At 38.0% G+C, this 26,121-nt stretch overlaps 1 protein-coding gene across 2 annotated transcripts in view; it reads right to left on the bottom strand.

Annotated features, from left to right (window-relative positions):
- Positions 1-26,121, bottom strand: part of NAMPT (nicotinamide phosphoribosyltransferase) — a 32,375-nt gene that overhangs the window by 5,605 nt on the left and 649 nt on the right. Inside the window, exons 2-9 of one of the 2 annotated variants that reach the window (XM_026059011.1) lie at positions 24,109-24,222; positions 14,729-14,885; positions 13,331-13,434; positions 10,195-10,323; positions 9,553-9,711; positions 9,038-9,174; positions 6,315-6,540; positions 4,995-5,114 (exon numbers count right to left, since the gene is read on the bottom strand). In XM_026059011.1, the coding sequence (XP_025914796.1) occupies positions 4,995-5,114; positions 6,315-6,540; positions 9,038-9,174; positions 9,553-9,711; positions 10,195-10,323; positions 13,331-13,434; positions 14,729-14,885; positions 24,109-24,111 (1,035 nt within the window). In that variant the 5' untranslated portion in view covers positions 24,112-24,222. The remainder of the gene's footprint in view (positions 1-4,994; positions 5,115-6,314; positions 6,541-9,037; positions 9,175-9,552; positions 9,712-10,194; positions 10,324-13,330; positions 13,435-14,728; positions 14,886-24,108; positions 24,223-26,121) is intronic. The other variant, XM_026059010.1, reaches the window with a different exon arrangement.

The following is a 26,121-nucleotide window of genomic DNA, read 5'->3' as shown; positions in this document are numbered from 1 at the left end:
GAAAGAGATCTGCCCTCTTTGACCAATGACTGCAACAGAGCAACTCTTTTGAAGCTAGAAATAGTTCCATTAGAAATTTATAGGATGAGAAATGGAGATACATATTTTCTCATTTGATTCACATCAACAGAATATGCCAACCAAGAGCTACTCAAAAAGTTTGCTTTGCCACCTTCTCAGGCAGGTACAGATCAGTGTGAACCGCACGCCTAACAACAGGCAATTTAAGACTTACTATATCATCTCCTCTCCACCCTAACTCTAGCCACAGAAACAGAGTCATCCTCTAGCCTAGAGTCATGGATGCTGGTTTAGTCACACTCCTAAATGGTCATGATTTGTTTCCCTGACCTGTTACCCCTATGACAGTCTGAAAAGTCTGGGTTATAGGCCCAAAAGGAGAGTGTTTGAATTTATAGTTATAAACATTCTACTAACAGAGTGGGTGAGAAAACTTTAGAGTGGGCGAAACAGCAAAACTCCACGCCACCCAGAAAAAGGAAGTTGAGGAGCAGAGTGGATGGAGATAATCCAAGGAGAACAGTGCAGAGTTTCAGAAGTCAACAGCATCAGAAGTCTGGCAAACTTTTGTGCACTCTCAGCCTTCTGTATAAAAGGCAAATGCCAGGGTAACACTGAACAGGACTGTTTTAGCAGCTACTGAGGTCAAGTCATTTCCTTAAGGGATGGCTAAGGCAAAGAGAAAGTTTCCTAAGAAAAAAAGAGGCAATTCAACTTCAGACACAGACAGTGGCAAGCTGGTAGCTAATGTAAACAAAAATGCATACTAGCATTTTGTTTATCCATTTAGTCACATTTAGATCTCTGAAAGATACTCTTAAAGTCTGAATGCCTGGCAGAGACCAGCCAACAGAAAAGGTGGTCTGCAGAGCCATAACCTTTCAAGGGTATGCCCCGAACATTTTCCCACCAGATTTTTAGCAGAGACATCTCCCACAGAGAGATCTCATTAGTGAGTTTCCCTCATTCTCATGGTGCCAGCTTACTAAGCCCCACCCAACAAGCCAAACAAAAGAAATCTCATACCCACCTCCCCTCTGCCATGATTTTCACTTAAGAGAACCCTTTGAAAGGCTCTGTAACTTGAACAAATACCTCCTCAATATGTGAAAATCCTGTGGATTTTAGCAGCAGCCATCATATCGCGAGATGGTGACTCTGCACAAAAGGAATCTGTATTTTCAGGTCAGTACCTTCTCCTGGAACCAGTTTTAAGAGGGGCACCCAAAGAGGATAAAGGATTTAGGGCAAATATGTGAATGAGATTCTCCTTTAAGCATTCTGGAAATAACTGAAGGTGACAAAGGAAGGGTACGAAAAGGGATATTTATCCCCCCTCCTTAAGCTTAAGGCCCAATAGAACAGTAAGAAACTAGCCTGGACTGGGCCTGCATAAGGACCGTGCTTATCTACACTGTCTTTAGAGAAAGCAAACATATGTAAACTCCGCCTAAATTCTGAGCAAGTTCCATCCAGACACTGATCAATCCTGAAGCTACACAAACTGCTAGCCAGGCCTGAGCCTGCATATCCTGCCTCTGTGCTTATCAGGTCTTATAGATCAGGTCTGACATTGCCCTCCTCTCCAAGCTGTGCAAATGGTCACAAGCAGAACTTGCTTGAATGTACTACAAGATGTAGCATAAACAAAGATGGCATAAACAACATCTCACTAATGCTTAGACTTCATACTTGCAGGTTAACCGATGCTAGTGTAAGTATAGAGCAGCTGGGCCATGGCTGCTCAGCTCCCTTGCCTGTGTCAGAAGCCATGTGAACCCCTTTCAGCTAGTGTCCCTGCTCTCACTTACAGACAGTTTGTCCATCTCTTGCCATATACACACTGTCTTAACCTGGGTGAAGAAATATTTTCCACTGTCCACTCTTTCCCATGGGATTTTCCTTAGTCAGACTGATCTTTGGCTGATAAGGGGTGGAAGAAGGGAAGGGATAGAGAGACTAGAGCTGAAACATGGCTCTGAAGGTACCAGTGATGCACAACAGAGGCCCAGATTACAGGTTCCGTAAGTATGGAGAAGAGATGGCACACAGCAGCAACAACGGGGAGGAAGAAAAGAGAAAGATTCCAAACAGCTGAAGTTTCTCCCAAAGGAAAACCATACAGAAGAATTTATTGTATCACACTTTCAAACTTATACAAGGAGAATAGTTCAGGCATCCAGATTTTGACAATCTTCCTCTGACCATTCTGGCCATGATTATCAGTTATGACTCCAGATTAGAAGATTTTCTCTGGATAATAATTTAAAGACAGCTGGAAATTGAATGTTCAAAGAAAATCCTTTGAAAGTGTAGTATATTGTGGAGTTAGCAGATTGGAATGATTTAAAAAAGTGAAAATGCCAAGAGAAAGTCAGAAAAGGTTCCTTACCTGTTCTACCAGCATCCCCTATTAAAACAAAGAATTTTAAAATCCAGTTTATACTCCGAGTTGTTTTCTATACTTTTGTTTCAGCTAGTTTGGATAGTTAAACGAGACTGATCAGTCATTACTGACTCCAGTTTTCCTACCATAGCCATTACCATAAATTTGATCTATAAAAACAAATCATGTCTAAAGTCTAACACTGATATGATAATTAAAACAATCACTTGCATAGGCTTTAATGGGGGGGGGGGGAGGCCATGACATTTGTTCATGTCAAATCCTTTTTGAAAAGGAAGAGTTTTACTTCAGGATTTATTTATTTATTTTTAAATGGCACCCTATTGTCCAGTCTTCTAAAAGTCTGCATGATAACTTTGACTGACATAAGAGTAAAAAGAGCTCCATGAAAATTTAAATGAAAGTAAAATCAGGCTGCAAGCTCATGGTCTTCTGCTCCAACATAATTTGCTGCTGCCAAATGAGCAGTGTCTCTTTCCTCCCTTCCTGCGTCCCCCAACTCCAACCAACAGTTTGTTTTCTCTCCTGTATGGTGCTGGTGATTACTGGACCCTTCACTGGGCCAGTTCAATCACTAGAACAACAGAAAATTGACCACTTTTGGTTGAATTAGTTTCCTGCTGCATTTGTGGTTAAATTAGTTTGAGGTTTAATGACCAAAGTTGACATGAAATGTGCAGCAAGATTACAGAGTCAGGAAAAGATGATAGGTAGGTCACTAGGCAATAGCAAGTTGCTATGCCTGCTCCATGAGTCTTGTGGAACAAGATCCTCAACTATTTTCTACTACATATTACAGGTAGATTTGTTTCCATAATCAATAATAGTTTGACTGAGGAAAATACGTAAACAGGTGGATCATCTGAACAAAGAATTACTCCTTCCATCCATATTGTCTCCCTTTAGCTGATGGAATTATTTCCCTACTCAATTTAGAAAGTAGAGAGTAGTGCCTTTCCCCTGTAATGTAAAAGCTTTTAATATTATTATTACAATCAGTGCTGTATTTGCTTATCTCTTTAAATTCTGTCAGGTATAACTTACAGAAGGCAATCTCCAAATTCTTTACAAGAAGGTACTAGTGGTCCAATTTGTTTCCTGTCACAGACTCTTGAAAATCTCAACAGGGACATGTTTTGCCTAATACAGGCATCAATTCATGACTAAATTCTGTTTAACAGTCATTGAGAATAAATAGTTTATAAAAATCAAGCAATTTTTCTTCCCTTGGTATCTAGTGATAAGACTTTCCTTCCAGTTATTAACCTTTCATGCTTGTGCTCTGTTAAACACATTAGCACAGTTGTATAGTCTCAAAAAAAAAAGTCACAGGAAAATCAGACTCGCTTTCAAGATCATTGGAGCAGGAGCAAAACTGTAGTGCATGACTGCACTAAAGTTGACGTATCAGGTAGCAATCTCAATATTAACTGCTCGTTAAAGATTTGAATAATGAGCATCTCCAGAATTCTGTGGTTTAGGTTCACATTATGCGCTCATGTTAAGTATGCAGATAGTTTCATAGCAGCTAGAAAACCAGCTTGGTGTTTCTCTTACTCCTAAATTTGAGAAGTGGCAAAACTCAGGTTTGTTAAAAAGAATCTAAAGGTGCATCAACCTAGAAACCTAAGACAAGTGTCCATAAAATAAAGTAAAATTTATCTTAAATCTATCCAACTTATTTCTGGTTTTGAACTCTAGTTCAGCTAACAATGCTCTACTATAGCTAATGATGAAATGTCCCAGGAAAAACCTGATGAAGTCAAGTTTTCCTTTGCATGCCCCTCATCATATGTAGTTACTGCAGCCTGTACCATTTTGACTGGATTATATTAGCTAGTATCTTCCTCTAGGCAATAGTGGTGAATTTATAATTAGCTTCCAGCATGCAGTAGCTACTAAATAATTAATTTTTGTCTTGCTAAAATTGTGCTTTTAGCATCATTAGTAAAAGGTTATGTGTATTCACCAGATTCAAGCATCAGTGGTCCAACATGGTCCAGTGTGACTCAAACTATGGATTAGTCTGCTCTTCATATTTTCTGGGTTTTCAACAATGCCTATTCCATTAGCTGCCAAATCAATGGACTCCTTAGCCTTGTTTTGAAAAGTCTCCTTCAAAAAACCAAACCTTCAAAATTTGAGTGCAAGCACACTTCAGATGCGACATAACTAATGAGCCAAACGAGTTCATTACTACTATTGCTATAGCACAGCAATCATGCAATGTACTTTAGGTATCAATGAAAGGACCAATCGCTGCTAGATCTTGATCTGAATTAGACTTGACAAGAAGGATGAAAGTAAACAAAAGGAGAGACAGTGGGAGGATAAGAGTTACAACAGTGAGATTAGGATATGCCTTTTAGTTATTTATGCATCTTAATAATCCCCTTTGGAGTTGTAATGAATTTGTTTTATTCATTAGAATATCACTGCCAGTGTCTGGAATGAAGGGCAGGGTGGGATCGGCAGAGAAGCTGCAACAGCCAACTAGACATGATAGATTCCAGATTAAATGGCAACATTGCCAGCTTCACTGTGACACATGAACATGACCCCCTACCTCTTGCAATGTGTTGATATCCACGCCATCCCCTTGAATAACTCTGAGATATGGTGGCAGCAACTTGTAGCCTTTTGAGTTCTCTGTAATGGGAAACTTCTTCCCTAAGATCTCCAAGACCTATTGAAAACAGAAGGGAGACATTCAAAAAACACAACCAAAGAAAAACCCCCTTCTCCCCCCTCCAACTCCGCAATTCCAGCAAAGAAACACAATTTCCACATTTGAGTCATGCTCTCAAAAAAGCAAACCCATAAATATACCCACATACCCTGCTCTAAATATAACCACATAAACACACAAACAAGAAATATGCCAGTCATTGTGCTCCAATCCATTAGATTAAAGCAGTCAGAGACCATGCAGCCTTTACGAACTTGTACACAAGAGCTAATCAGAAACATGCATCCCTCCTTTCTCTCTTTGGCTGCTACAATCTATTAATGCGTCAGCTAACATCCTGCTCTTTCTTTGACCTCCCTTGAGATGGCGTGTGGGGCCAATTCTGAGATTTTGTTAACCAGCAATAATTAAAATAAAACTCTTCAGCTAGGACTTTATTTTCTTATCAGCTCTGACAAAAAGATTATTCAAAGTACCTATTGTTATATGTCACTTATCTCGAAGGGAAAAAAAATTATAAATGGTAAGTTAAAGTGGTATGAATCTGATCTGATAGCCAATATACCTATAATCACTACTTTCATATTAAAACAGTGCTGAGAGCTACTCTAATTCAGAGGTATCAACAGTTTTTACAAGAAAACTGCAAAAAGCATTATGCTCTCTTAAAAGCTACAAGGCAAGAAGTGTTTCTCAGCTTTAAGGTCACATGCCACTGACTTAAATGCAAGTCTTACAAAACAGAGAAGAGTACTCAACTTGTATTTGTAGTATAGAACAATCCGGTACATTATTACAGGACTCTAGATATCTAACCTTAGTGGTAAGAAGTCTTATTAGCCTGGCATTTATTAATACTTGAGCTGTTTCCTGTTTTATTTGTTAAGTGATGAGAGACCTCTTTCCATAGACTTATTCCAACCTTATTAGACAGCAGAACTGATCACTGTTGTAAAAGCTTCAGGAACGGCATGCAAGAACTGGTTTGTTGAAAAAGATAATCTATTTAGGCTGCAAAAGAGAGTTTCCGTACCTGTATTTAATGACATAAATGTTTAGATTTTACAGAGGTCTAAAAACATCCAACACAAACTATATGCTATGCATATGTTTCCTATGTTTGTTAGCTAGTCATTACAAAACAAAAACAACTGCCATTCCAAATCTTGTATACAAATGACTTCAAGAAAACATTACCTTTAAAACAGTGTCAAGAGGATTCCCAGAATCTGGTCTAATAATAAGTGGTGCCTCTGGACTTCGGGCTTCAATTATGTGCCTTAAGTCATCACCCCATATTTTTTCACAAGCATTGTATATGTCGTAGCTGTCACTAACCACAGATACAGGCACTGAAGAGAACTGTGTCACTATGTGTTCAAAAGCATCTTTTTCATGATCTTTACCCCAAGCTGTTATGGTACTGTAAAGACAATCAAAAATCCATATTAGAGCAGTATTTATATGTTGTCACACATTCAGTATTTCCTATTAGCAATAGTTCAAGGTAATGAAAGGCAATATGATTACACAGACAGGACATACCATATGCTTATCAGTTCTGTGTTGCATGGATAATAAATACACTAATAGTACCCTGGATTGATCTTTTACAACTCAGACAAACACTTCACATGTGACATTTGGGGGCTGACCTGCTGGAAAGCAGCTCTGCTGAGAAGGACCTGGGAGTGCTGGTGGACACCAAGTTAAGCATGAGGCAGCAATGTGCCCTTGTGGCCAAGAAGGCCAATGGTATCCTGGGCTGCATCAGGAAGAGTGTTGCCAGCAGGTCGAGGGAGGTGATCCTCCCCCTCTACTCAGCCCTGGTGAGGCCCCATCTGGAGTACTGCGTCCAGTTCTGGGCTCCCCAGTACAAGAGGGATGTGGCACTACTGGAGCAAGTCCAGCGAAGGGCTACAAAGATGATTAGGGGACTGGAGCATCTCTCTTATGAGGAAAGGCTGAGAGAGCTGGGCCTGTTTAGCCTAGAGAAGAGAAGGCTGAGAGGGGATCTTATCAACGTGTACAAGTATCTGAAGGGAGGGTGTCAAGAGGATGGGACCAGACTCTTTTCAGTGGTGCCCAGCGACAGGACGCGAGGCAATGGGCACAAACTGAAACACAGACAGTTCCATCTGAACATGAGGAAAAACTTCTTTCCTGTGAGGGTGACAGAGCACTGGAACAGGTTGCTCAGAGAGGTGGTGGAGTCTCCTTCTCTGGAGATATTCAAAACCTGCCTGGACGCGATGCTGTGCAACGTGCTCTAGGTGACCCTGCTTGAGCAGGGGGGTTGGACTAGATGATCTCCAGAGGTCCCTTCCAACCTCAGCCATTCTGTGATTCCGTGTTTCTGTGACATTTCTTTCACAAGTGACATTTCTTTCACATGTAAATGTGAAATTCTTACATATATGAGAGTGGGGGAAATTCTTTGTTAAATCTCAAATTCAGACAACTAGAGAACTACAGATGCAAGTGCACTACATCCACTCCAGCAGTTTCAGCCTACAGAATGGAAAGTAGAGAACTAGCACCTAAGTTAGAAAAATTTTAAAGAAAACACAATTTATATTCCTTTTTTTTTTTTTTAAATAGGAATTTAAAACCACTGTGGTGATTCTGCCCCCTCATACAAGGGCTCTTCTCCTAAGAAAAATGCAGAGTGTTACCCTTGGTACAAGGGTACAAGAAAGCACATGCAACACAGTTGCTAAGAGAGGTAATAAGTTACTGAATGCCAGCTGATCAGCGGTGACAGTCTGCATGTAGCTGCCACAGACCAGCTGATGTAACTTGTATTAATAACTTGTGCGTGAACCCCTAAAAAATGTGCTCACAAAAAGCACAGGTGTGCAGTAAGAGCTAGTGTGCATTAAATTTATACTGTTACATGCTATCATTAGCTTCTCCGTTTGGACAAGCCCTGGCTTATGGTAGTGAAGAGACAGAAGAAAGTTCTTTTCAAAGAGGTCGGGGCAGTCGCAGAAACAACCCTGGTGGCGTGCCAGGGGCAAGCACCATGATTACAACACCACCTCAAGAACTTTGGAACATTTTGGATCACTTGCATGAGGCTCTTTTTGCACACTACCTTGAAAAAAAGTGACTGAAGTCTCCATTTGTCAATGTGAACTTTAACTAGGACAATTTAAGCTGTCTGCTGTCATGCCGCCACTTCAATATGCTGTGCAGAGGACATTTCTTCTCTGGCTCCATGTATTTTCTTTCTTTCATTACTGTTAATTTCAGAGCTGCTTGGTCAATCATTTTTGGATTTAACTGTAGGATTAAGCTAAGCTAAAGAGCAGAAGTTTCCAATAGGTTTTGTTATTTCTACTCATCAACTGGGAGTTCTAGAGTGGCTCTACAGCAGTGCTCCAGATCAAGGCACTAGATTTTGTGCTTGCTAAGAAAAAAGCATATGTCCCTTCCTTTATATTATTCTCATTTCAGTGTGTAGACATGCAAATGAAATCCAAAAGATTTCTATTCATTCCTGACCTTGTACAGGATTCAGATTTATTATGTTCAAAAATGTTTAAAAGCTATCTATGTCTATCAGCTCTTTGCAGCTATTCACAATGTAAATCTTCAATATCTATTTTTATCTGTAAGCTTACAAGTCCACTGTAAAAAGAACCATCTACATTTACTTAGAACCTGAAAAGAACATTGATTATAGCTAAAAACAACTATACCACCATTGTGCCCCTAGAACGTATAGGAGCAGTCAGCAAATTGAACTTCTGCCTAAACAGCTGGATCAATCATTGCTAATCCTGTATGATATAAATGAAACTGCTTATGCCTGCCTCCTCCTTTGGAGTGAAACAGATATTTCTGGATACGAAGATGGATAAACAAAATCATATTTTGTCAAACTCTTAAAAGGTTTTTTAGCTGAAAAATCTTACCTGTGTTCAGCAGCTGGAACAGAATATCCTGGAACTGGATCTTTTGTTCCATAGTACTTTTTAATTAATGCAATTCCTGCTACAGTGTCTGTTCCTTTGAAGTTCACCAAGTGAGCCGAAGCTCCTATTCCTGCAGTCTGAAAGAGATGAGACTTTCAGTTGCTACGCCAAATACAGAAGGCTAAAATCAACTACTGCCTAACATTAGTTCTAAACGGCAAGATTCTAACTCAGTTACCATTTCATTCATATACTCTTCATGCATTTCCACAGGAAAGAGTTTCCACAAGGAGAAAAGCTCTCCCAATCTAGTCCTCGGATACAGTTCAGGCGTGTGCGCCCCCCACCAACTTCCTCCTTCCTCTCCCTCACACAGAAGTCCAAATACAGCGCTCTATGCATCCATAAATTCACAGCTGTATTTAGATAAAATTGTTAACAGATACATGCTGCAATGCTCTAAAGTATAGTTAAGAAGAATTAGACTTCTCAAGCTGTTAGACAATTAGTATTACCTCTTGTGAAGAAACTCCTCTGTAGCCGAAGTCATGCAGTTTGTACTCCAGTCCTTCTAAGCTGCCAGAAGTCTCCAGCAAATATTTGGCCAAAATCTTTTTCTGCTCTCTAGAATTTGTAGCAACTGTGATTGGATACCATGACTGAACAAGAATAGTCTAAAACAAAAAACAACAGATTATTAAGTGTATATTTGCTTAGGACTCAAAAATCCCCACATGGCATTTAATCAGGCACAAAAAGGTCTATTTATTTTCAGCACCCGCTGAGAAAGTACTAAGGCCTGCAATAGTTTGCTTTAGGGTTTAAGTAATTGACCTTTAGTTATAAGGTAGGTCAGGTATTGAGTGACCATCTCAGGAGCCATCGTTCTCATAGACACACAACTCTTCACTCTTTTCCTCCTCCTTCTCTTCTTGTGGATATAAGTACTGTTGTGATTTTCCCCCCAAAATTATTACAAATGCTTGTTGGGTAGGAAAAAAAGGTGTCTGTAAAAAAGCTAAAGAAAGAATCCATGCTTATTTAAAGCAGAAAATGAAAGCTGACAGAGATTCCCCTTAAATCAATAAGGTATTCATCCTTTAACTTAAGTGCATTAATATTTATTTAGAAAAACATGCTAACTTTCCAAAACTAACCTCAATCCAATTTGTGAGCCAGTAGCACTCTGGATCTGTGTTTTCTACTGTGAAGAGAACATTTCCTCTGGGAATGACAGAGCCCTCAGGAACAGCCTTTATTTCTATAGGAAGATGACCATCATATTTCTGTGAGAGAAACAGTAATATTGTTAGACAACAGGAAAGATTGGGACCTATTTCCGCTTTATTTGACTGCAGTGGATATAAGTCAGGCTGTAGTTTTCATGAAAATGAAACTTTCCTTTTCTTTCTTTCTTTCAGTCCCCAAAATAATTTGGGTTATTTACGCACCCACCCAAGTATATCATAAAACCTATTTATCAAAAACAAAACCAAACCCTGTAACCTAAAAAAGAAAGTCTCCTTATCAAACTGAATGATGGTTATCAGTTTTATTCCTTGTGCAAATTGATTCAGGAAGGCTTAAATATTCTATAAAAACACATATGCTCCATAAACAGAAGAAGAAATAGTTGCTGCTCAGTTTCTTTTGGCCCTTCTCATGAGGTAAGCTAAAAAAGTTCAGTCATTAAGTCTCAAAAAGAGCAAAACAAAAACCTGACCCCTCCAAATATTCCACTTTTGCTTAGTCTAGATGCATACTTTGTTATTTTATTGGAGTGAGATCCACTTAACAGTTATTTTAAAGACTATTTTATCTCAGCTATTCACTAAACATTAAATCCAGTCTCAAGTGTCAATTCTTTTGTCAAATACGGTCTTTCATTCCTGAAAGACTAAACGTTCTGTGGAAAATGCCTTTTGCTAAAGAATAAGTTGCAAACAATAACTCAGTAATTATAAACTTTTGAGCAAACGTTGGAAGCTCTGACAAAAATATTTAAAACGTGTTGTGTTCTAATACTTTTTGACAGAAAGCTTCACATGAGATACTATTCTTTAAAGGCAATAAAAAAATTGCATTGCATTAGAGAAGTTGCACAGATTTGTAAGTAGCACCAATACATGTTCTCCACTGCCCAATACACATCACAAGTCTCTCCAAAACTACAGTTTAAAAGTTTCTTCTGAACAATAATATGCTGAAGCAAATTGTGTTTTTATACCACAAAGGTTTAGTTGTCAGACTTGGAGATGACTAGTCTGGATTAAAAGACAACAATGAGGCCTTCACAAAAGCCAAAAATTATTTATTAATGATTCATTGAAGAAAAAAAGTACACTCAAGTAGAAAAACAAAACGAGGAGACTTAAAAGTAGCTATAGGTGTTGATGTTGTCGAAGGAAACTAATACATTCAACTCATAGCACTGTATTATAGCTCTTAAAATTCTTAGGCAGATCAACTTCTTTCTAAGGTGTCTCTGCAGCCTACACTAAGTGTATCAGGTAAGCATTTTAGGCAAAATACATTATCTATTTCCCTCTTTCTCCCCCAAGATTACCTCCAAACAATCAGGGCTTACATTTCAATCTGTTCTCATCAATTTCTGCCCACTTCCAGCCTTTCCATCATCTGCTCATTCCCCAGACAGCCCGTTCCTCACTTCTGTTCCTTTACCCTGTGAATATTTACTCATTCATCTATTTTCTGTGCAAATTCATGCATGTATATTTCAGATTCATTTGGGCTCTTCATTCATACAGCCATTGCTCCCTCTGCTTTACCTAACACAAATACTAGTCTCTATACACACAGGCAGTATGTGACAATGGGAGAGCGGAGCCAGGGAGCAGGCAATGGTAGGTATGTATCTGAACACATACAGGAATTCAGCAAGCACGGTGGGGGGCATCGTGTGCCCATAGGAGCATACAAGGACCCAAAGAGAACATACGCTTCCAGTTTGAGAGTCACCAGTATTTAAGATCAAGAAGCAAAAATGATACTTGTTTTTATATGCTCATCATTTTAGCAAGAAAATCTGATCAAAGAAATAAAGGAATCAAGGAATAGACTATGTGCACAGAAGTACTTGGGAAGCCTATTTTGACTAAACCCAAAAAGCATGAGCTCAAAGGGGATTAGTTAAACTACGCTAAAACTCAGTGTGGACAGGCACACAGCATTAAAAGGGTCTTAATTCAATTTAGCCAAAGAGGAATCAAGATTAGTTTAATTATTAATGAGAGTAGTTCCCAATGTATAATGTAGCTTAAATGTGAATTTGGTTTGAATTCACATCTGTAGTTATTTCAAATGGATGCAAGTCCCCTATAAACTCCTCCATAATTTCATAACTTCATCTTAGAAAACTGTGTTTTTATTTACCATGCTGCCATTTTCAACACTTAGTTGAAGTTCTCTTTTCTTTTCTACACCTTATGGTCCACTCTGTTTGCAAGACGACACCCAGATATATTCACAGATACATGCCCCCATAAAATACATTTGGTCAGGGTATCCAGAGGAAAATATAAGGGAGTAAAAATTGCTTTTTCAAATGCAAAACATATGCATTTACTAGAACCCACAATGAAACTATATTTAATTCATCTGCAGAGATCAGAACAGCTCTCATGAATGTTATTAGTCTGGATCTGATGCTTTTACAGAGAAGAGATGTTTGCAATTATTTGAAGAATGACATCTTTTTAAACAACAGGGAAAGAGGAAAGGATAATGTGAAAAGACTTGAATTTGGGAGGCTTTGTGCATCAGAAGTGCTGAAGCCTTGTATTTCATAAAGTTGAACCTAAGTATTGCTGAAAAAAATTAGTAAACCATTGAATAAAACATGTATTTTCTTAAACTATTTACGCATGCAAGAAGTTGTAATGCTTTCTGCATTAGAAGAAAAATGGTTATGATTAGTTACAGAAAGCAATATAAATGACACAACCAACCACTAAGCACTATATTATATAGAGACTTGCCAACAAGACCCCACTTATTCTAGCTGGCTGACGGCAGCAATAAATTCTTCTTACCCCCAAAGCCATATTTGGCATCTGAAAGGATGAAGATTGCTTTTCTCTATGGATTTACAATTATATGATTATTCTTTGACAGCTGCTACTCCCTGTAGGCTGAACATAAAAAGCTAAATTTATCCACCTTTTACTATCATGGTTAAAATAGCTTTGTTTAAAGGAGAAATTGCTATATTTATTCTACAGTTGATTCACAAATCCTTCATGATGATTTCTTAGTATTTTCATTAATTTTTACCTCCAGAATATAGTTCCATCCCTTTTCATTGAAGACATCATCTTGAAAATGTTCCCTATACACTTCTTTGGCTTCCTTGATTTTTTCTTTGGTCACCACTTTACCTGTAGTTTCAGAAACAGATAAAAGCTCAAAAACTTACAATATTCATCAACTTATAAAATAAATAACAAAAAGGTTCAGACCCCCAAAGTTGTTATCCTCCATGTCTCTTTCTGAAGGCAAAGTCAAACAGAATATATTAGCTATGCTTAAACTGATTTTTACTTTAATTTATTGTACAGATTAGGAAAATCAACAGGGTAATAGATTTGTGGTTTGCAAGTTACTCGGGAACAATTTGAGATCATTACCATTTTACGATTGGTCAGTAATCTGTGAAGAGTTTTGCTTTCAGTACTAATCCCAGAGGAGTGCCATGACTGTGCAAGCTGGTATATAAAACAAGATGCAAGTTGACTGGCACAAGTATTAAGCTATAGTGTTCCAGGGAGAAACCCTCTGGAGAGAGTTTACAACCAATCTCTGATTAACCACTCCTGTGATAAGAACTGACAGATTAACCACATTATTCAAATAAGTATTGCTACTACTTTAGAAGCAATTGTCATTTGAAATGGTAGAAAACAATACTCAGATGGCTAAAGACAAAAGAAAATAAGATTTTCAAGTGTTTTGATTTTATTCTAATATCAACATTGGACAAGAATAGGCAGAGATATCTGTGGGCCTGAATCAAGGTAAAGACACATAAGCTATGACTAAAATTTTCTTTCTAAAGCTTGACACAAGGCAACTCATATTCAGGTCAAAACAGCTGATATTTACACATAATGCTAAAAGCAAACAAAATTAAATCTTAAACGGCACCAAGGAATTTTTAGATGCTACTCTTAAAAATGCCAATACCGAAAATACTTTCATATGTAGCTGCCATATTAAGTGATCTAAATGGAGCGGCTAAAGAAACTTAAGGGAGATTTAATTAAACAGTTATTAGCTTATACACTAAATAAATCGGCAAACACAGACTATAGTTTATGTTCAAAATGTGAAATATATTTTCCCTCAAATCTTCAGTCTTGTGATTCTGTTAACAGCCTTACTCCATTTCCATTTAGCCCACTGAAGTTAGGATATGAACACCTCTTCATTTTTATTAACCCACTGACATAAAGAAACACAGTAGAGAGGTGTCTGAATTCAGAAGTCAGTACCACTTTATGAGGGTGGACACCTCAGCTTCAGAATCACATAAATAAGATCTTACGCATGTCAGCACCTACACTGTAACAAAATAACCTGGGAATTGTTTCAACTATATGACTTCAGCATGGTTGAGAAAAAATGAAAGTATTAATTCATAGGTATAGTGTTACTGGAATTTGAGAGAGTTACCTTTTAAGTATTTATTCAGAATGTACTGCAAACCGTAAAAAACAGTTTCCTCATATTTCACTTTCCTTAATTTGGAGTTTTCAGTCTTCTTTTCACGACATTCAAAGTAGGAATATACTTTGCTTGTATTAGGTGGATATTGCTTGTAGTGTGTAACCTACATTAAGAAAAACTCCAGTAAGAGCTCAAAACATCACTACAAAGCACAAAAGAAATCAAAAGTCATTGGGCATATTACAGTTTTCAGCAGAGCTACATATTTCAGCAGAGCTGTATATTAAAGCTTGGAGTAATCCCAACTTTTCTGGACTACTATTATTCCCCCACTCGCATTCTGGATAGCCAAAAAATATTTGGGGGATTTCCCCTTTTTTAGCCCTCTCCAGTTTTCAGTTCAAAAGATTGGCTCTACTATCTTATTCTTTGCTTCAGTGTTAGGCCTTTTCCCTTGAGTAAATAGTTTTCATGCCCAGCTCCTCCACTCCTATGACAACTTCACTTTGATAGCTGGCAAAGGCACTGGCTAGGATTTTTAGAAGCAGCAGTGAGTGCTGACAGGCCTGGTCAGTTTTCCCTCTGCTGCACTTTGGCCAAACCTAACAGCAACAGGAAGTAAAAATTTGTTTGCCACTACCAAAGGGAGGTATCTGCTTGCAGTTTTGAAGGCTACAGTCATATGGCTCAGAATAAAAGCCATCTAGGCTCAATAAGGCATTGACAATGGCATTTACCCAAGTGTCTCATTTACCGTGAGTGGAGTGGATTTCTCCAACTCTGATTATGTCAAAGCCAGCTTACAAACCTGCTACTGCTGGTAATGCTGTCACAAAATCTATCAGAGGTTTGCATCTCCCCACAGAGATTGCTATATGGCCCTTTTTCTAATTTTCAAGAAAAGTTCACAATAGGCATAAATCAAGCAAGAAAATCTGCAGTCTGAAAGCCTATGTTACATGGAAATTGGTCATATAAACATATGATGTTATGGGGGATTCAACCATAACAGCTTGTACTAGCAACTGATAACTAGCAAACCTACCCAAAGATTTATTTAGGGTAATACACTGTTTGAAACTACTGCACTCTAAAAAATACAGTTTTAACCTGCAACTTTGGTATCTCCTAAGAGGTAAAAAGCAAATTCCGTGCAAAATCCACAATTCCATATTACACAAAATGAATACACAATGACATAAATTTGATACTATCAGTGTTTAAGTTAAAGAATTTATAAATCAGCTTAAGGCATCCCCAAAAGAAAATCTATCAAAAGTTTTTTTTTATTTTAATTATGACCAAAAGAAAAGTCTATCAACAAATCTACACATTCTATAAGGGAAAACTGTCCCTAAGGCAGAGTAAAGCACCATAATACATCAGAGCAAAACTCAGAGAAGCGTGAAAGGCATATCAGAATTCTTCTGTAAAGCCCAGTAGATTCACAGGTTCAAGCATGAGATCATTGAAAGTTACTTGCTGCTACTTCTTATTCCAAGTCACCTTAAAAATGTAGTTTCTAATATCATGAGAAACTGGAAAATAGATAGCTTTAAAAATAGATAGTTTTAAAAACTCTTCCTTATTCTCCTGGCTTTTTAAAATATATCTCTGACACTTTCAAAATAAAATATTTGAAAGTTTCCCTTACCTGTATTACTAAAACTGTATATTAAAGGATTTTAAAAACACAGTTTTCTTTTCCTCTCAAAGGCTGTTTATATTTAGCAATTCACTCAGCTTGGACAATGAACTAGACTGCTCAATTGCATTTTCTGGTTCTCCTATACCAGCACAATGCTGTTGTGTTTGGGTTTCCAAAGCTGCAAGGAAACATTCAGATAATAAAAAAGGCAGTTTAAAAATCTTTCCATTATTTTTACTTGCATGAGTTTTCAAATATGAAGCTTGTCATTGCAAGTTATCTGCCTTTACTTCAAACAAAGCACTGCAAAGCAGACACATTTAATGGAGCACAAACCTATTCTGTTCTAGTACCACAACCACTCCAAAAGCAGAATGTTTACTATTAATAATGTTAGACCTAAAGACACCAATTGGCTTTAGCTTCAATTCTAGCTATAAGGAAAATGTCTCCCTCCACAAATTATAACATGTCAGTTCTATGCAGAACTTCCAAAAGCGTAAATCACACTGCCAGTACACAGAGAATTCTTTCCCGGGTATTATCACATTTGAAGGAAAACAAACAAAAAAACCCCACACTACTATGAAGCAGTCTGAAAAAACAAGTTGTATTTGACATACCTTTCTAACTACTGACAGTATGAATACGCACAGCATCCCCTTACAAAAAAAAGGGGCATTGAATGGTCTCCGAGAAAAGAGCATGAAACAAACCATTAGACATTTCAGTTACTTTAAGGCAAGGAAAGCAGAAACTCCTTGCTTCGCACTGTTACCACGGAAGTAAGTTACAGCAACTGTGTGAAAAATTTTACTCTTTTCTGTAACCATGCAAAGGACTGGACTTTTAGCTGAAGCTCCTTCTTGATTTGATTATATCACCAGAAAATTTTGTTTAACTTTATTTCCATTCTTCATCCTACTGGCATCCAATAACTTCATAATTTCAGAGTAAGCCCTCAACACAGAGCCTAGTAGCTTAAAACGCACATAGCACACTTCCCAGGAACAATTAGGCAAGCCAATAACTAGAATTCCTTGTAACATGCTCTAGAACAAAATAATGTAATGCTGTTATTTTTATTCACAACAGTTCAAGCAAGGTTAAGAAAACTATATCCATGTGAGACTGCTCAGGTTTCTTTGACAAAGTTGAATTACCCAAGTTAACTCACATGGGCAGGTTGCTGAAGTCAACACCTATATTATAATGAAAGCTTGTGTGATCTTTAGCTACCATCTGCAATAAAAACTTTGGCTTTTGCAGTTCAAAGACATCTCCTCCAGTCAAACATTTCTCTCTATCAAATGGATTAAAAACCCCAAATTAAAGTGTACAGTGCTCACATTGAATTAGTGCCACCTTTTCCTATTACATTTAAATACAGTTTTCTTTAGGGACTTCCCATCCTCACTCTGCCTTGAAGCATGAGCACAAAACAAGGTGTTCTGGCTGTTGACCAGAACTAGAGGGCTGAAATCAGGCTGGAATGCTAACAGTCGGACTGAAAGTGCCAGTCAAGCAACCTAAAAACTACTGAAGTTCCTCAAACGTTATCACAGATTTAGCTACTTTTTCTGACTTACTAAATTAGATCTTTATCCGAAAATATACACCGCCTATTGTCCAGAAAAAAGTTATTTCTAAGGATTCAAACCTAAGCAAAAACAATGCTCATGATAAAAGTGTCAATTGATAAATTATACTGCTTCAAGTATTTGAAGACGACAATTTACTAATTTTACAACAGTTATATCTGTAAGATGCAATTTTATTCCTCACACATTAGAATCTATTTAAACAGAGTGAAAAGTATGCATCCCTGGAAGTTAAGATATTTCACATCTAAGCAATCTTTAGATCTGTAATTCTAAATAACTTGTGCTTGCTTTCACATTCCACAAAGCTATTAGTTTTGTCTATAAAATCAAAACACCCTTTGGGGTATAGAACATGTCTGCAAAACTTCTCACAAACTACTCCTTTTTCAAAGGCTCAGTAAAAAATACCACGCTTTCCAACCTTTGCTTACTCCAGGCACACTGTAGAGGTATGTGAGAAGTTAAACACAAGACCTATTTCCGCTGTTCTCAAGGTGTTTTACTGGAACTTAGAAGCTCTAGATCCATTCCGAAACTCTGCTATAGGTTTCTACTGTGCGAAGTTGCTTCACTGTGCACCTCAAGTCCTCATCTGTCAGTCAAAAATTACTTATCTGGTTTATCTGTTTTGCTTTCGAGCTCTTAGGCACAGGCACCATACCTAGTAGGCTACATTTACCTACAAAGCACCATGACAGCTCCAACTGCTAACTAGGATTTCCGGACTACTATGATGCAGGGAAATAATATGCATCTACCATAGTGATGTTCCAGAGGTTTGGTATGTAGTGAAACGTCTGGTTGAAAAAAGTCTGGGGAAAGATCAAGCCCTAGGGAGCAGAAACATTTCACAAGGGAGACAAAGAATGCCATTGAAACAAAACTACAAGGCACTTGAGACAATGAAAACTAGGTTTATAAGGATGCCTGAACTTTTGTTATTGTCAGATGAAATTTTGCATCTTTCTGTATTCTAAGGAAGAGTACAAAGACAAATCAGTGCCAATGGACAACATTTGAAATATATTTTATGACTTACCAATCAAGATGTTATTGATGAGATAAATCAGTGCTTTCAGTTTGGGGATGACAGAAGCAGGACTGGTATAGATGGACTCTTGATACGCAGGAGTGATCATAAACTCAATAGGAACCCCCTTCTCAACAGAAAACAAACAACCCCCCCCAACCCTAACTGGGACTAGAAGACCCTTAAGAGAAAACAAAACCCCAGAGTAGCTCTACGGTCTTTCAATACTTAGTTTGAAAACTGTGGTTTAGATTTTCTCTACACAAATTATGACGAACAGCCTTGGAACAACCATCTACAACAATGTTATGTTATGACTGAAATAGAGCACTTTTATTCCACTTGTACTAACTCCTTATTAAATTTAATCAAAATAAAGCAGTACTCTGAACAAAGAATATCTCCACTGGGACTACACCTACTTAACTAAACTAAGTCAGTCAGTTGACAAAAACTTGCAGCACAAATTCCATTTTGATCAGCCATCCAAGAAAAATCCATCAAACATTAAGAGTTAAATTTTGGGAGGAAAAGAATTAACAGGTATTCATCACAAGAAAAAAGAACAGACTGAGGTAGAGGCTGCATTTTATAAGCTAGATAAGACAATTTTTGGCATAAAAGACTATGTTTATAATCCACGAGCTGTGTTATGCAACAGATAGCAACCATATTAATGAAATGGCTTTAAAGGGTTATTAAAGTCTATACATCTCAACCATTTAAAAACATGAAACCTACGTCTGACATGAGTAGAGAACTCAGGTGTGGCCAAGTTCCTTTTCATTCCTGGTACTCAGCTAGGTCCGGTAGATGCTTAACATGAACAATCAGAAGGATGGTTCAAAGCCCTGTCTAGAGTGGAGAAAAAAAAAAAAAAAAAAAAGGCAACCCCCCCCCCAGAATATCTAGCCAGTAGGATTTTGCCTGTACTGAAATTTTACAAGTAATAAGACCAGTTCAAATCAAATGGTATTGGAATGTTCTGGAATTATATTAAAAGATCTTTAGTGCAAAATGTGTGCAGAACAACCCAGCTATTGAAACCAAGACACTGTATAGCCAGAAGCACAAAAAATTATGGAAAGAGGAGGAAAATAAATCTGGAGGAGCCTCATCCTGGAAGCTGGTAGCTAGGCCACTCAGCTGGGGTACTTTAGGCTGTGCAGCAAGTAATTAGGGCTCAATTTACAGACTGGTCACTGTAGTGCAAGCCTTTTTGGTACACTGAAATGGATATAGCCCATTCCAGCGTATGTGAAAATTGACCTTAGCCTGTTAAAAGTGACAAATAAAAATGAGAGCTAAAGTTGTGGGAAGCAGTGCTAGAATGTCTTGTTGAAAGAACTAATACTTGAAGAGATGTATCTGGGTCATCTTCATGCCCATATACAACCTACTGAGTTAGATGATGCAGTGGTGCTTCTGGCATTAACATTGGGTATACTTCTGCAAAGCACCTCTAAAATCCCCTTAACTTCCAGTATTACATATTATTCGAAATTCTTGTGGAAAGATGCCATGATTTGAAAGACTGTCTCACCTAAACCTTTATCAGGTTTAACCAATAGAGCGGTTGAAAGGAAAGGTTGCCAGTAACCTATAAGGAAAACAACACTGTTGACAGCAGAGGAGATGAACCAGTACTCAAGAACAAAGGGAATGCTTTATCAGATATACGTCACTGGGATGAAACATAACTAACAGCAGTTGTAATGTAAATTGCTGACCCCCTTCAGGAAAAAAACTGACTAGCAGTTCTATTCAACAGGGAGGCTACTGCAGTTACCAAAGCAATCACAAAAGAAAAATATACCACAGACAAAAATGGAAATGCAAAATCAAATCAAGAGTCAGTATGGTTAAAGGATGAGGTTATCTGAATGCAAGAGGAAACCTCAGAAGAATCAATCTTTAAGAAGTCAATAAAAAGAGTATCCAACAATAGGAAGTGAAGTGCAAGATGCTTGCTAGCAAGTGTAAATAAACAAAAAATCTAATAATCAAGTAAAATCTTACTATTTTGGTCATAAATGAGCTTCAAGTTACCATAGACAGGTAGCCTTATAGAGACCTCCAGCAGACTTACTGAACCAGCATAACTGAAGCAAATGCTGAAAAAGATACTTTTTAAGACCTAATAGCAAAAACACTGGGAGATATCTGCTCTTATGAGATGAGCGGGCTACACTAAGGCAGGTTATTATGCAAGACTGAAGGCTGATCCCATTGTACCATTTTGATGTCTCTGTGTTCTATCACCATCCACCATTTCTTATATATAGGATGAAAGACGAGGGGATCAGAGGTGAGGGAAAAAAAAGTTAAGATATCTGTCAGTACTAAGAAAAATGAGGACAGCATGCAAGCACCTGAATTTCTACGGAAGCTGCACATATCAGCAGAGATGCTGTAAGTGACCACATTCACATTCATTGTAAAAACAAAGTCAAGTGTAAGCATTAGAACTAAATATATTCTAAATTGCTCAGAGAAAATACAATGTTTTAAAAAACGGTAACGCTTTATGACAGATTTCTTTGCCACCAAAAATTCCTGTTTTGCATCCAAGATGATCATAACAAAGATGACAAAATGCCTTATGTTTACTGTTTACACATTTGTGAAGTCAGCTGCACTATTTCACATATTGCTACAAGTTTTCTTTTCTTTAATGAATATGGAAAAACATCAACTTTCCAACAATAAAAGCTGCAGTGACTCAAGAAAGAGGGACTTTCCATTAATTTAACAATTATCTGAATTCTGTACATTTACAGTGTTTCTTTAGAGCAGTGATGACTTGGGATTTGTAACAGTACAGAGTGAGAAAGGCTTAAACACTGTAAATCAAAACGTGGAAGATAATGGACCTAGATACAGCAAAGAGCGTTCCTTACAAGGAAGGTCAGTCTGGAAGTTTCCAATGCTTTCCACTGACAGCATCACAGGAGATAGCAGAACACATTCACATCCCCATCAAAAGGTTTTAATTAAAAAAAAGAAAAAAAGTGCATCTGAACAGGAATATTTTACGGTCATTAAATACTAATCAATCCCAACAAATTAAAGAATACACGTCTTTTCCTTGCATACCCATAGCTTTCTAAATAACATACAGGCTGTCAGAAACCTGAGGATAAATACACACACACATGAAGTGCTTCAGAAGCAAGTGTTCTTCTACCATCCATGCAGAGTAAAAAAAGTCAGTCACAATGATAAATATTTTAAATTCGAAATATAAGACATACAGTGTTAAAAAGTATCTTTTAAGCTTCACTGAAGCATCCAGAAAGTACTGAATTCAGAAACAGACCTCATTTATAGTCTACATAGCAAGTCAGCTCCTCCTCTAGGGTAATTGCATGGCAACTTATTACAGCTATCAGCTTAATTACAAAACATTCCAAGCATCAGTGATACATTTTACCGGTAAAAGCAAAATAAGCTATTATTGCTTTAGCGAACAACATTCAGTCCTCATTTTGATAGCATTTCCTCACTTGCAGCTCATGCTGCAGCCAACCTGGGCCAAAAATTTCAGAACATTCAATTCTTCAACAGGTAGAAGATCGCTGATTTTGATGAAAAATGGAAAACTAGAATATACAGCTTCAGGCACATGCTTAGGAGGTCCAGTCGATGTATGTCAGTCACTAACATCTTCCAGCTGAACAATACAATTCTCCTAAGCTCATCCTCTCAGCACAGTTTCAGACTACTGATACTCTGAAGATTTACTGCCTGTGCAGAAAGAAATAATCTGAAAACATGGAATAACCAGAGCATTGGGCATCAGATAGAAAGAAAACAGGCAGGTAGTGTATCAGGAAATAACATCAGATGAATGAAGAACTGGAGGACATGGATCCCGTGGGTTGGGAAGCATGATGAGTGAACACAACCCTCACCATCTCAGAGGGTGATGAGAGAGAGAACAACATGGGGAAGAATGACACAGCCCAGCTGAGAGGAAGGGAAAGGCTAGGACACATTAACTCTTTCATTAAAAAAAAAAAAAAAAAAAAAGTAGGAACTTCTTGATATGGACAGAACAATAAGAAGCATGCAGCACGCGTGTATGCGGAACAAAGAACTTCAAGGAGCCTGCTGACATCCCCTCACTTGCAGCTTTCAAGCTACCAACAAGAATTTTAACTTCAAATGCTTCCCTTTTTCAGTCACACCAAGTCACTAATGGAAAACACCAATATTAAAAACATCATTTCTGTCCTGGAGAGTCACACAAAGACATTCCCCAGACAACACTGCATTTGTGACTCTCTTGAAAGTGTGATGATAAAAGGACAAGTAACCAAAGAAGTAAAAAGGCTGCTTTTACTCATCAGCAAGAATCATAGACCCCATGCCCAGACTCTGAGGGGACAGCATTTAGTATCTGTGGAAATCATCCTGCTGGAAGACTGAAGAAGCTTAATAATACAGAATAAAGTACACAGGAAAAAGAAAAAAAAAAGTTGTAAAAATACTTATATTGTTATATCAATATCATGGAGCACTTGTACAATTCTGTAAACCGTTCGCAACAGAAGCTCAGGGCTGGGTCCAGTGTGTAGTAAGTCTCTGAGATTCACCCACTGAGAACGATTCCTATCTAGAAATACTTAGTAGACTGGAAATAAGCATGAAACTCAATTATTTTTCACAATTAGTTTTTAAGATTTTGAAACTGAATGTTTGACAATCTTCTGTGACTTAAGAGGAAATGTCCTATGATTCACAGACAGATAGGAAGATGGTTTAAAAGGAGGGCATGTTGGATTGTCAACAGAATATTGTTTAACCATCGTATTAGTTGGTCTTACAGTACTTGTTTTTGAATTCTATATAGACACAGAACCAGCAACCAATTTTCTCTCCTGCCCAAATTTCCAATTGTAGCAACACAGAACTGCAACACTGAAGCTAATGCTGTTTGTACTCAGACTTATGAGTTATTAGAGATATCACCCTGAGATACTAAACTTTTTACTTATGGACAGCTGCCTGAGCCAGGGTAGTACTGTTTAGGACAGCCTGCAAATTCTTTTTCCAAGCTGTTTCATGTGACTTTTTCACTGACATTACTTTGTATGGATACCATCTACTGCAGTAGAATCACCAAGTAAATTTTTGAAAACAGATACAAGTTTCTCCTCAGATTTTGTTATATATGGTACTGCGCACACACAGACTGCGGACATGGCTGAAGTATCTATAAAAAAGAAAAAGACACAAGATCAGTTCTCTCTCTTTCCTTTTTTTTTTTTTTTTTAAACTACTAGTCAGAGTATTTTGTAATTCCTGTAAAAAAGCTGGATGTTGCAAACTACCAGCTATTTTAGTGCAGCTGTTACAGAAAGTGCTTTCACTAAGTGTGTTTCATTGATAGGAAATGATCGTATCATCCAGGGAGAAGATAAGTGATGTTTGCTTGTACTACCTAACAAGATATAAGAAGCTACTTGTTTAAGCATTGTTCAAAGACGTTAGAGCTCTTGAGATTGGGAACAAAGCATAGAGGGAGAGAGACACTTTAAATGGCCCTAAGAAAGCAGTCATTTCCAACTGTTCTTAATATAATGAGACATACTCCAAACTGTCACAGTAAACTTTATCCAAACCCATAGTTTTAGATTAGGAAAAACATTAGGCCTTTAACTTGACTTCTTTAAGATTTCTACCACTCATAGAATGCTACCAAAACATCTTTGATTTAAAATAACATATAAGACTGAAGCAGACCTGTCACCTGTCATACCAGCGCTCCTCAGTACTACTAATCCCAAAGTACTACTAATCCCAAAGCAAAGCGAAGTTAACAAAAGTGCTATGCAAATTAGATTTAAAATGGATACTGTTTAAACCCAACCCTATAGTACTTCATGTTTTCCAAGCTTTAGTGTTTGCAAGGTCTACTTGTGATTAGTCTCAAACATGGAGGAAAAAGTGGGCCTTCCATAGTTGAACCAAGTTTAACAATGAACACTTAAACACTGTTCTTAGAGAGTGGGTACTGCAGCTAGATTAAGCCAGTACTGAAAGCAGTTTCCCTGCCCCTCAATGGCAGTGTTAAGATGCTCTGACTGAGCAGCTCTAAGATTTATCAGTTTCTTCCAGTTTTTCAACACAGACTCCCTCAAACAATAATAAGCGTTAAGAATTTCTTCACAAAAATAATGTCTTTATGTAGCATCAAATAACACTAATATCATCAAAGATGAGCTGGCAAAGATACAGCTATGCAGGTCAGCAATCGGAACATCTTACTGAGGCTTGTACTTTGGTAATTAGTCAGTAAGAAGACCTGGCCATTTTCTTCTGTTTACTCTTCTGTCTAGAAGTAGTCCAAAAAAGAACTACACGAGTGTTCAAATATTTAATAAATACTTCACAAAGACAATGATAAACTGTATGGTTACTCTAGTTTTGTTTAGGGCACCAGCAACCTCTTTGACATTGCAAATTCAGCTCCCAAAGAAAAAAGTTAAGTTTTTCAAAGTCTAGGAGATACAGGGCACATCTATAAGGCCAGACTCCGGGAGTCACATGCTAGCTCTGCCCAGTGTCCAGAAACTGTTTGCGTTAACGCAACACAGAGCAGAAGTAGGACTTAGGCCTGGGCACGCTCATGTTCTGATGCATTCGGAGAGCTTCTGGGCCGGAACTCAGTCCTCTAGTGGACCGAAACAGAGCATGGACAGCTGCCTGTACCTGACCATTGCTGATCAAACAACATTAATTTCAAGGAACGAATGGAGGACTGCGAAGTCAGATTCCCTACTATGAATGAGGGATTTTGCCTGCAAAATTTGACATTGCAATGACTAGAAAGTACATATGACTAGAAAATACATATTTCGAGTCAGCGGGTTCCTTAGAGCGCTCTGAATCAGTTAAGCGTAGGCAACCAGCATAGTTTCGCTGTCCAAGTTGAGCAAAGCAGGAGAAACCAGACAGGGGAAAAGAAGAGTAACTGCCTTTCTCGCTTTCACAGTCCTGGAGAGGCAACATGTGCGCTCGCTCCCGTGGCCGGAGAGGGACGCCGGCGGGCGCCGCGCTTGCCGCGGCCCGGAGGATGCTCTGCCCCGGCAGGCGGCCCCCGCCCCCGGCG

The sequence above is a fragment of the Apteryx rowi genome, unplaced genomic scaffold (genome assembly GCF_003343035.1).
Source record: "Apteryx rowi isolate R43461 unplaced genomic scaffold, aptRow1 scaffold_151, whole genome shotgun sequence".
Classification (NCBI taxonomy): domain Eukaryota; kingdom Metazoa; phylum Chordata; class Aves; order Apterygiformes; family Apterygidae; genus Apteryx; species Apteryx rowi.
Note: the sequence above shows the minus strand (reverse complement) of the source record. Positions and strands in the feature narration are given on the sequence as shown.